The 12,151-nt window shown below is 46.9% G+C and overlaps 1 protein-coding gene across 3 annotated transcripts; it reads left to right on the forward strand.

The window, feature by feature from the left end:
* Nucleotides 1-3,282: 3,282 nt before the first annotated feature.
* PUS1 (pseudouridine synthase 1) lies at nucleotides 3,283-11,866 on the forward strand. Of its 3 annotated transcripts, none has more exons than XM_049806055.1 (6): nucleotides 3,283-3,327; nucleotides 3,871-4,095; nucleotides 5,601-5,738; nucleotides 6,460-6,562; nucleotides 6,832-7,529; nucleotides 9,932-11,866. In XM_049806055.1, exons 2-6 carry the CDS (start codon nucleotides 3,880-3,882, stop codon nucleotides 9,980-9,982), a joined length of 1,206 nt encoding a protein of 401 aa, XP_049662012.1. In that variant the 5' UTR covers nucleotides 3,283-3,327; nucleotides 3,871-3,879; the 3' UTR covers nucleotides 9,983-11,866. The 3 variants fall into 3 exon arrangements, with proteins under 3 accessions (XP_049662012.1, XP_049662010.1, XP_049662011.1); XM_049806053.1 differs by lacking the exon at nucleotides 3,283-3,327 and adding an exon at nucleotides 3,339-3,501; XM_049806054.1 differs by lacking the exon at nucleotides 3,283-3,327 and adding an exon at nucleotides 3,343-3,419.
* The last annotated feature ends 285 nt before the right edge of the window (nucleotides 11,867-12,151 follow it).

The following is a 12,151-nucleotide window of genomic DNA, read 5'->3' on the forward strand; positions in this document are numbered from 1 at the left end:
GGGAGCTGCAGACTAAGGTGCTCCTCGTCCCTTGCAGTGCAGCATGTCTCCAGTTCCCAGCACGGAGGTAAATTTGCTTTGGATTTGCTTGCCTGGCACTGCAGTGAAGATCTTTCCGCTGCAAGTCCCAGGATACGCACTAACCCTCAGCCCCGAAGGGCTGTGGGTTTTCATCCTCTGCTGAAGTCTGTCGCTACAGCTGATTGCTGGGTACGCTGCACTCCCCACCCCAGCCCTTAAACTCATTAAAGATCAATTGAGCAGTTTTTTCCTTCCCTGTAACAGAAAACAATTTGAAGAAAACGTCCCTCAAAACACAGTGTTTCTTCAGAGCTTTTTTTTTTTTTTAATCGATTTAAAAGAAATTATATTTCTCTGAAAATGTAAAGCAAATCCTCTTGGAATAAGTCAGTCCTTGTTCAAAGCAGGCCTCGGGGAGGAAGACGAGAAAGTTGCCGGGGGTCTCGTCGCCACAGCAAAGCGGCAGGAGGCTGCTCTGGCGGGGAAGGCCAGCTGCAGCGGGGCTGACCGCGGCGTGTGGCCGTGGGGCCCGCTCTGCCCGCCGGAGGGGGAACGACCCGAGCGTCCTGGGGGTGGAAGGAGCGGGTCCCCGGCCAGGGGCTGCAGCTGCATCTCAGAAGCGCCCTGGCAGTGAAAAAGCTGGGGACCCGGGGCCGTGAACCGCAGCCCAGCCTCGCCGCCTTCCCCGGCAGAAGGCAGAGAGGAGGAGGCCGGCGGGCGGAGGCAGTTTTGGGGAGGAGCAGCCGGTTCGTGCTGCCAGAGCCCCACCTGCAGGCTGCCGCCGCCCGGGCACCCTTCGCCGCCCTCCCCGGGACCCCCGGCGGGGCTGCGGCCGCTTCCCGGCCCCGGTGAGCAGCCTGACCCCGAGAGGGAGGGATGCGGCGGGGAACTGCCCCAGAGCAGCTTTGAAGGACCCCCTGCGAGCGCACCTGTAAATCCATTTTGAGCGAGGAGCGATACCGGTGTCATGATGAAGGTAAAATTAATATGCCTCAGAACATGACTGCGCTCGAACCCCTCTCCTGCAGCCGTCTCGCTCCCCGCGCCGGCTAGCTGTTTGACGAAGGTGCAATCGTCGGCGAGTCCCCAGATGCGCTGGTACCTAGAAAGCCTTTACGAGGCTGATTTCACTGCTGAGTAAACTTGATGGCAGCACTCTCACTTAAGGCCAAGCAGATGTACTGTTCAACGTAGTTTAATTTTACCAGCCCTATTAAACATGTATGAAATGCTCTGCTCCTCACATAGACAGCGGGGAACTTTGCGAATTGTTTGCACCGATTCCGATTTAATCCTGGGTACGCGTGTGAGAGGAATGAAACCCCTTGTTAATTTAATTCCTGAAGATGTTAGGTGCTCGCTGTGCATTGCAAATCAAATCCAAGCAAGCGCGCTGGCTTGGCAGACCCCACACGGAGATCTGCAATTGGACCTTCTGCTCCATGCCAGAAACTGCAGCCGTGTCTCTGCTGCCTTTTCGCTTGAGCTATACATCCCTGAGGGCCTGCCTCCCCGGCGCTGACTCCCACAGAACTGACCACCAGGGGCAACCCTGGCAAGTCGCTTTAACGTCTCCTCGCCTTTGGTAGCTACCTGTTTAAAAATAAAATAGGTGATAAATTAAAAAGAAAGAAGGAGGCAGCACGTGTCATGGCAGGTCGAGAGCAGAGCTTGTGCTGCCAGTTCTGGAGCTCCCTTGCTGCTCTTGGAATCGGTAAGAGGCTGGGATACCAAAGCTTTTCCCCTCTTGGGGTATCCATGTAAGTCTTTCTCCTGTCCCACCACTGTTTTTCCATGTCAGCTGGGGCCTTCTTCCCTCTCTCAAATTTAGCTGAAATGAGCCAAATTCAGAAATCACAGCAGGGAGGGAGGAGGAAGCGATGGCGGTGGACAGACAGGCAGAGCAATTGCATAAGCTTCACTTCCTAAGGAAATGAGGCAAAAAAAGATTCAGACGCCCTGGTTGAAGCGATAGAGAAATTTGTATTCCCGTTTCCCTTGGCAGCAGTGCTGCACTGTGACAGGCGATCTTTTATCACTTCTCTAAACAAAGTGCAGCTGGGACTGTGTGATAAATCTTCCCCTTGCCCCATCCCGCTACTGAAATAACTCAGAAGTGTCAGTTCAAAAAAGGACATGCTGCATTTCTTCCCCTTATTAGCAGAAATAACAAGCCTATGTTTAATAATCTGGCCTGCTTGGAAACGTCAACCCTTCCATTTTCCATCTGAATGACTAAATGGAGCTCTCTTACGCTAATCTTGCAGCGTGCCAGGGAACCTGTGTCCTCTCTGGGTAGCTCTGTCCTATAAAGCACTGAAGCTCGTAGCATAACAAAACAATTTCCAGGTGCATTTGGCTTTCCGGGAGGTACATGCTGTTGCCTGATAAGGGTGCCTATTGTACTCAGCCTTCCCATTAAGTGCATCGCTGCAGATAAAACTTGTTGTAGAAGACCACGAGCACAACGATTGCTTGAGAAAGCCGGCTGGAGGAAAACCTGACAGGAAAACAAAACCGTAGGTGCTTGTGCTCGATACTGGCACAAGCAGAAGCTGCGTGGAAAGGGGGGGACAGGGACCAACGTTACACCCCTCTGGGAAAGCAACCGTGAGCTTTTGATGACAGACCCGTGTGTTGCGCGAAGTATTTCCTCCCACTTGTCCTCGCCTCACCGTGACTGCAATGCTGTTAGCGCTACTTTCCCCAGGTGGGTTTGCAAGGGAAAAAACGGACTGGTTTACTTACACAGCTAATATTTACCACAGGAACGCGTTCACTGGTTTGCCTTCTCCCCTGCTGTTGCTTGACTTACTAATTGTCAAGGCACTAACAGGCACGTCTTGGCCCCCGAGACCCTGTGCGGGGCAGGCGGGACCGAGCCGGGGGAGAGGCCCAAGGGCCCGTCGGCGATGGCGAACGCAGGAGGCCGGAGGCCGGCCGGGCCGCAGGGCGCCAGCGCCGGCTCTTCAGGCCGGGAACCCGCCGGCAGACCTCGGGCCACCTTGCCTTCCCTTTCTAAAACTCAGAGGAAGACCGTGCTGCCTAGCCAGATGCTCCGGGCAGGACGAGGCTCGCCTGCCGGAGCCGCAGAGACTTCCCCAGGCTCGGCTCCCGGAGGCCCAGCGCAGCGCCCAGGCCGGAGGACCCGCTCGCGCCGGCCGCAAGCCCCGAACCCGGGTCCCCTGGCCCCGAACCCGGGCGGTGCCGCCCCTCGCCCCGCCCTGTCCCCGCGCGGCCGCCGTAGGGCGGCACGTGGCCTTGTCGCGCCGCGTCCGCGCGGTGGCGTCGCTCCGCAGCGCCCGCGTAAGCGGCGGCGGGAGGCCGAGGGGGGCGGCGGCGGCCGCGGCCTCTCCCGCCCGTCGGGGCCTGCGCTCGGGGACGATGCTGCGGCTGCGGTGGGGGCTGAGGGTTGTGAGCTGCGGCCTCTCCGCCCCGGGGAGCGCGGCGTGCGGCGGGCCCTGGCGCCGGCTGCGCAGCGTGCGTACCCGCCCGCGCGGCGCCGCTCGCCTTTGGGGGAGGTGGGAGAGGCCGGGTGGGCCGCGGGGGGAGCCGCCCGGGCTCGCCGCCGCCGCCGCCTCCTCCTCCTCCTCCTCCTCGGCCCGCCGGTCTTCCTGGCAGGCCCGCCGGGCTGCCGTGCGGGCCAGGCCGTGCAGGCCCTTGCTTCCCTTCTCCTGCCGTGGGGGAGGCGACGCGGCCTAGGAGGGAGCGGGGGGGGGGCGGGCGACCTTCCTGCCTGCAGCTTGTTAAACAGCCCTGGGTGCCCCCCTCTGCTGCTCCGCGGGATGGAGCGGTGGCTTTTGGCCTCAGCTTCTTGCCGACTCCTCTCTGCTGTCCTGTCCCTTGCAGGTTCTCACAATGGCTGAGGATTTGAGAGCGGCGGTTGCCAGCCCGGCGAAGAGACTGAACAGCAGCAGTGAGGTGGTTGAAAGGCTAGAAGAAAACGGACATCAAAATAAAAGGTTGAAGAGAGATGCGGATGAGGAAGACGCGGAGGATCAGAGTAAAAAGTCACCCAAAAGGAAGATTGTGTTGTTGATGGCGTATTCAGGGAAAGGCTACCATGGGATGCAAGTACGTGGTTTGGCAAAACAACGTGGCCAGCTTTTTTTTCTGAAGTCTGTTAGGTTTATAACTGTAGTCATCGTGACTAAGTAGGGATGCAGTTGCAGCTTGAAAAGCCAGGGCAGGAACAGTGCATGCCTGGATTCAAACGGCTCGGTAGTAACTTGAATAAAAAAAGTCAGTGGTACATCTCTGATACTTGGTGATTCTAGTGAGTCTGCCTTTAGTATAGAGCTTCAGCAGAAGATCTTTCAAAAACTGATGCAGAGAAGGCTCTTGAGGAGACTGAAAGCACAGGCTCTGCAGTTCTGTCAAAACCTGAAGCGCTGTGTAGTGATCCCTTTTTCACCAGTGCTCCAGCTTCTGATTGAAGCTTTACATTTCAAAGCAGTTGGGCTAAGTTTCTTTCAGGTTAGACCTCAAGTTGTCTCACTGCACGCAGATTCTGGAGAACTGGGCTGAGTATTTGAATGAAATAAATTTGCGTCCATGTTGCTGTCTCTTGTACTTTTAAAAAGGTTACCTGCACTTGAAGACGTTTTAAATCCTCCTTTTTCTGATGCACTCTAATGGGGTGGCTTGTAGCAGTTTAGAAACAGGAAGACTGTTGCAAGAATTCTATGTTTGCATGTGGAAGAAAAGGGATGTTGCTTTGTTACAGCACCAGCATTCGAGCATCGCCCCGGCACCGGACCTGCCAGTGCAGGGACGGTCTTGCTGCACACAGTATTGGCAGCAAGGAGATGATGTTGCTCCATCTGCTGCTCCTCTCGGAGTACTGCAAGCCTCATACACACTCTTGAGGCGAACTTTTAAAAGCTCCACGGGATAATTGATAAGATTGCATACAGACAGGGAAGGGAGTCTTTCATGCTCATGCAGCAAAGTAGATTTGTTCAACAACAGTAAACCTTATGCTTGTGGGCACATCCCGTGTGAGTGCCTATCAGCTTTACTGCTCTTGTAATTGAATGGTATGTGTCAAGGGTGTGTGCTTTGCAGCCTTACACACAAGGCTGTGCATTTCTATTAAGTTCATCTGTGAGTTGAGTACAGAAGTCACTGGAGAAAACCATAGTCTGCGTTACACAACAGCTCAGGTGAATTGAGCAAAAGAACCCAAGCTAATTTTTAGAAACAGAATTTGCAGAGGCTAGGTTTTGAGCAGCAGCTGTGAACTTGCAGGCACTGAAACAGCGTTTCATTGGTGCTGTTTCATGCAGTTGAAGGAATCCTCAAAAAACTCCATTGTGGAAGTATCGCACAGTGAAATTAGAAATGATCCTTTACTTGCAATAACAGTAAAAAGTAAATCAGAATGTAGACATTTCATTAACACGCTCTGGTAAAGTATAGTTAGTCTTGTTAGAGAATGGCAGTGCTTTTAGGGCTGTGAAGGGAAGACTTTTAAAGAATTTCACAGCAGTGTTTGATTAACAAAATTTTTCAGTTGTCATCTTCAGTTATCCAATTATTACTCTTTGTTCTTATTTTTACTATATGTCTTCTTTTAGAGAAACGTGGGATCTTCGCAGTTTAAGACAATTGAAGATGACTTAGTATTTGCCCTTGTTCAGTCAGGCTGTATCCCAGAAAACCATGGGGAAGATATGAAGAAAATGTCTTTTCAGCGGTGTGCTCGAACAGATAAGGTAGGTTGGTTAGGGCCTGTGCTCTCAAAAACTCTGGTGTACCCCTGCCAGTGCTACGGGGATTGACTGGTAAAGCATTCTCTAGAGTGAGATCCAGTAGCAAATACTGTTCACAGTGAATGCTGCTTGAAACTTCTCCTTTCATCCACTACTAAACTTAAGAGCAAGCAAATATTTAGAAAGCACAGGGTATTGATTAGATGGTGTTTGTAAAGCTGGTGCTTCATACCTAAGGTTTGTGTTTTCTGTCACATTCAACTGCTTCAGCCTCCCAACTTCCTGCTGCTGCTCCTCATTGTTGTTGCTGCCTGGTTGATGCGGTGCTTGAGAGTTTAGCTGCATCTCAGTTGTTTTTAAGCCCGCCAGAGTGGGATTCTGAGTCTGAACTGGAGCGTGTGGCTGATCTTGCGTATAAGTAATTTCTTTTCAGTTGGTGCTGTACTTAATAGCAGTCAAATAGAGTGAGATGGCATGGAAGGGAGTGCAGTGTTCTGCTATCTAAGACTGCTATGGTGCTGTATGGCTATACAGCACCAGCAGTTCTTCCAGGTACTCTGACTTGGATTTCTGCCTGTGGCCTTGCCTTTGCCTCGCTTCAGCCTGAAATGACCAGTGAGAAAAAGGAATAAACTTGTTCTTCAGCTGTTTCAATTCTGCAAGTGCTATCCCAGAGCTTCCAAGGTACATAATTATGTGTTTGTGTGTTTTATGGTTTTTATAGGGTGTGTCTGCAGCTGGACAGATTGTGTCGCTAAAGGTCAGGCTAATAGATGACATCTTAGAAAAGATCAATAACCATCTTCCTTCTCACATCAGAATTCTGGGTAAGGATACTAGAATGGGCAGAGAAAATGTTTTCAAAGAGCAGCTTTTTCCTGCAGAAGGTCTCTCCCTTACCATTATAATTTTACTCATAAGCAGTTTAGTTTTAACATAAATCTGTATGTTTCCCTTAGGTTGAAATTAGGGTCCTATAAAATAAGTCTATCTTTTGATTGTATTTTACTTGAAAAATATTCTTGTTGGTAGGGGTGAGATCACAATCAGGTTTTAACCTACCGATTCAAAAACCTAATGTCACTTTTAAAACAAGGTCTGAAGAGAGTCACTGGAGGATTCAACTCCAAGAACAAATGTGATGCCAGAACCTACTCTTACATGCTGCCAACATTTGCCTTTGCCCATAAAGACCACGATGTGCAAGAAGAGGTTTATCGACTGGACAACGAGACCCTTGCAAAAGTCAATAAACTGCTTGCGTGCTATAAAGGAACACACAACTTCCACAACTTCACATCTCAGAAGGGACCCAGGGACCCCAGTGCCAAGCGGTACATAATGGAGATGTACTGTGGAGAGCCATTTGTGAGGGAAAACATGGAATTTGCAGTGATCAGAGTGAAAGGTCAGAGTTTCATGATGCACCAAATAAGGAAGATGATTGGGCTGGTGATAGCTATTGTGAAAGGTTATGCTGCTGAGTCTATCATAGAGCGCAGCTGGGGAGAGGAGAAAGTAGATGTCCCCAAAGCCCCAGGACTTGGGTTGGTCTTGGAAAGAGTACACTTTGAAAAATACAACAGACGTTTTGGAAACGATGGGCTGCATGAGCCACTGGAGTGGACAGAGGAGGAGGAGAAGATTGCTGTTTTCAAAGAGCAGTATATCTATCCTACCATTATCAACACAGAAAGGGAGGAGAAATCCATGGCAAACTGGCTAAACACCCTCTCCATTCATGACTTCAACTCTTCTGCCGTTGGGATGCAAGCTAACAACAAAAATTCAAAGGTAATGATTGAAGCTATTATTTTATCAAATGGAAGCTGTCAAGTTGAAGTGGCCCTTCCCTTAGTAACGTTTTTGTTTTCCGTGAATATGCCGTGGAAGATGACAGTCATCTGGAGTATGAAATGTGTGTTATCTTTTCTGTCTTTGTGCACTTGATGATAGTGGAATGACCTGTACAGAGTGTTATTTTTGCAGGGGTTTGCATGGGGCAGATGAGGGAGGGAGGAAGGAATGCTTTAAAGCACAGGCCAATTTGCAGAATCATAAACTGGCAGTAGAAATTGTGGACATGTTACCAGCCTTTGCTATTGTGAAGCTGTTTGAGAGACTAGTTTTCAGGTTGACAATTTCTCTTTAAATACCTGCTGGCTTTTTGTATTCTCTGATTTTGGGCTAATTCTCATTTTGTGTAATGCCCTGTTCACTAGATAAGGTTTGGAATCGGGGAGGGGGGGAATTTAGGACCAGCTTTTTTAAAGTAGATCTGCCATGAGCTCAAAATGGGTCATCAGAACAACTCCTACTGAGTGAAACAGGATATGGCGGAATCTGATTTCTGACAATAGGAACGCTGTTGGCTGTAAGTTGCAGTAAAACAAAAGTGTAGAATATATCTTTAACAAAAAGAAAATTTAAGTTAAAATTTTTTTTCTGGTTGAGATGTAGAATAGCCTCACAAGAAAAGAGCTGAAAGATGTTTGGGGCATGCTAGAAAGAGGTTGGAAACCACACGAGGAAGCTTGAGTCAAACTCACAAAGTATTTCTAAATTGACAACCACTGAAGTGACTTAAAATACAGCAGTGTTTGATTGGACAAGTCCCTGATCAACCCGATCTAACTTTGAAGCAAGCTCTGCTTGAGTGGAGCGTTGGACTTGGTGGCCTGAAGATACCTTACAGTTCTACATGTAGTTCAGATTTTCTTGGTCAGAGGGCTGGCAGATCCTCGAAGGACAAGTGATGGGCAGGGCTAAAACTTATGTGTAGTGCAACTCAGAAGACAATAACGACCTTTTTTCACTTAATGGAGTCCTTAACATTAGCTTTATTTTGTGCAGATAATCATCCTGCTCTGAAGAACGTTAGGTTTAATCCTGTCTCTGCCATTTTTTTTTTGAGTATGAGAAAGAGTTTCAACATATAAAATAAAATTTACAGCCTTGTTGAATAGTACAAGCAAAATACCAGAAATTTCTCAGGGTTATTTTTGTACTTGTGGTAATTGTTTTTCTGAAGTATACTGCTGTATGAGGACATCTGTGACAGGACGTTATGACAAATGCCACATGAGTTTCGTTAAATGGGACCCAAAGAGACCATGTGGTGCAGAGTCCTTATCCAGCTCAGGGGTCTTGATGATAATATTGACAGGACTTACTGCTGACAGGTTCAAAATCACTGATGTATTGCTAGTAGGAGGCAGGTCTGCTTGCTTTAGATGAACTTGACCAAATACAGTTTTGGCATCATAGTTAGAACAAGCTGTCTGGAGAAGGATAAATAAAGGATGGTATGACAGACTCCTTTGAGATTTTGCAGGCTGTTGGCACTTCAATAAGCTATGCTTGCTGTTACAAAGGCAACTGTCTAAGTCTCTCAGAATTTTTTTTTGTAGTAGGATATTAAATTGTCAATGTTAAATTCATGGGATTTGGAGGTTTACATGTTTTCAGCAAGTGGTGGTGAGGAAAAAAAGGAGTAACTACAGGCATATTGTCATGTTAGCCTTTCTTTATAAAATCCTTTGTTGCCAATCATATACTTGCTTCAAAAAATTATGTAAACCTCACTAATTTATTGCAGCATATTGACTTATTCCTGAAGGAGTGGCTCCCAGTTAAGAACTCAGACTTTGGTTTCCTTTCTAAGCTGCTAACATTTGAATTTCCCTAATACTACTTTGTACAACTGGCTTAATTTTTCAACAAGTATCGGTGAGCCCTTGCACATGTCTAATACAGTTTTGATATAAATTCTCTGCAGCAGACAAATAAAATTCTCAAATCTGGCTTTAGACAATGTAGCAAACAGCTTTCGAGGGACTTGCGTGAAAAAAGCACTTGTTAACTTGTCTCACCTGCATTTATTTTAAACATCAGCATTTCATGCTATTATCCCACTTTTAAGTTTCCTATATACTGCCAGATGTAATTGTGCAGTTGTAAATATAAATGAGAAGAAATTTCTTCTGCTGGTGAGTAGTCCAATGTACAATTTTTTTGTTCCAAGAAGCATCATTTACCATCACAGAAGTTTGTTACAATAGATGGGTCTAAGACATGAAGTTGGGATCTAGCCCCATTTTCTTATACTTTTGGAGATGTTTAAAGTCAATGTCTCTGATTTAGGTCAGTCTCTAGATGTAAATTAAATACAAACTATTTTCCATTTTACTTTACAGAACAGCAGCGATCTTGAAGGCAGTGATGGTTGTGGTGATGATTCCGACTGAGCCAGTAAGTGGCTGGACCTGGGACCCTTACTGCTTGCAGTTCCCTTTGTCTACAAAAAAGTGGCCTTTCTAAATCCAAGAATCCCGTAAAGCAGGGGACTGTGTGCTTGCAGAACAAGAACTGGATGCCCAGGAGAAACTGCATGGGGAAAACAATGCAGTAGAAAAAGTAAAAGCTTTTTATACCACTGACTGATTGACCTGACTGGTATACTTGAAAATGGCGTAACAAGAAAGCTTTCTAAAAGAATCTTGTAATGTGAGATATCTTAATTGCTATTTGAATAATGTTTTTATTCTATGTTTACCTGGAAAATAGTATTTTAAGTATGTATAATCTCTAAAAAAGATGGGGCAAAACATTTTAATACACTCTTTTTTGATTATTATTATGAAGTTATGACTCCATGAACTTTTGATTTTATTTTTTTTAATTATTACTTTCTTCACCTTTACTTAACCTGATCTCTAAACACTATTAACCTTTTATTTTCCATGTTGTCTGTGACTTCTCTGGGGAATAACATGAATGGGTTAGGAACTCATTATCATGCTGACGCTGTGAATTCTTTTGGCATTGAAACACATTTTCTGTGTTTCCTGAAGCTTTGCAAGTCTAAAAGAAATTATTCCTTACTCAGTGAGAGGTCTTAATTTTGGAACGTGGACTGAACCATATATTTCAAGGTGAGACCTTTTCTTTGGGACATGTCATCCTCCCAGTGTTGCCTGCATGCTTGGGCGGACTCGAGAATATACATCTGCAGCTACCTGTGTAATTGGGCCTTTACTGCCTGAGGTGTTGTTTCACACACCTGTAGTTGAGACGTGAGGAGAAGATATAAATTAATTGTTAGGACTGCAGTTCAATGTGTGCAGCCACGGACGTTCTAGGACTGCCTGTGGTGGATCACTAAATGTGTTGCTGCTGGTTTAGTATTTCTGGTTTTAGTGGAAACTATCTACCCATCTGCTATATTTGGGATTGAATCACTTAGCATGCTTGAAAGGAATGGTGCTGCCCTCCTCTGGGCTTTAATCAAGTCTGCATTCACTTTGTATGTGTGAACTCTTAATTCCCAACAAGCTGCTCAGAATAGAGGAATGTGTGCAATGACATGGGAAGCACATGTCTGATGACTGTCTTCCTTTGGTAATCGACTAATTTTCTGTGTTTTGGGGTTCTTGCTCTCCTTTCCCCAACTGTGGTTTGACCTGGTTCTTGTTTCCAACCCTCTGTGGAGGTGGTGGAAGAAATACGAAGTAAAGGCAGCAGCCCTCCTGCCCTCCCTGCCTGTAGAACTTTCGGACGGGGTGGAACAAGACTCTCCAAGCATTCTGGTATTTGTACAAGTGCATGATCCGTTTCCCTAGCTGGGAACCGTGTGGAGACTTTGTAATGTGGTAGTTACTGAAAATGAGCAGTCAACTCTTTGCTCCTTCATTCAGTGGTTTCTGGCCAAAGTGTCTAATTTTATGGCTCCTTCTGGAATGTTTTTTTCTTGGTTTTGTTTTTTTTCCAGAGCACAGCTCTCCTTTAAAAAAAGGATTTGCTTGTTTATTTTTATCTGGGTTTTAATTACAGCTTTTTATTTTATTGTGAAGGCCTTGCTCTATTTTATGAGAGCAAGGGTGTGAAAGTGTTCTGGTGAGGGACTCTAGGTAGATTTTCATTTATATCCTTTGCTTATTCATACTGCAGACCTAATCTGCACTAGTCTCTATCCAAAGCTCTATCCTTCTATCCCTTTCAATCTGAAAAAAAACCCCTTTATTTACTTAAAGGTCCCAAAACTGACATGTATCTCAGTTGAAATCAATGAGAACTTCTATTTATGGCCTTTGGAGAAAACAAAATCATAATAAAAGAAGGGATCTTTCTTACCTCTTGGTATGTGCGCTGTTTTATTTCAAGGGGCTTATTAATTTGGTATTTCAGCTCCGGTTTCATTGCAGGAGCCAGATAAAAAAAAAAAAAGAGAGATACGGAGGTGGCCTGAATTCTAAACCAGGCTGTGGAAGGGCGCAGCACTAAGCGGTGTTACGGGGGAGACAATAAAAGCTGAGCGCTGTGCAGGACGCAGAAGGCCGCAGCTGTGGGCAGAGGCCCGCGGGGACAGGCGCAGGCTGCAGCAGGGCTACGACGGGCCCCTTGGACTCCAGAGCCCG

Source organism: Accipiter gentilis, chromosome 7 (genome assembly GCF_929443795.1).
Source record: "Accipiter gentilis chromosome 7, bAccGen1.1, whole genome shotgun sequence".
Classification (NCBI taxonomy): Eukaryota; Metazoa; Chordata; class Aves; order Accipitriformes; family Accipitridae; genus Astur; species Astur gentilis.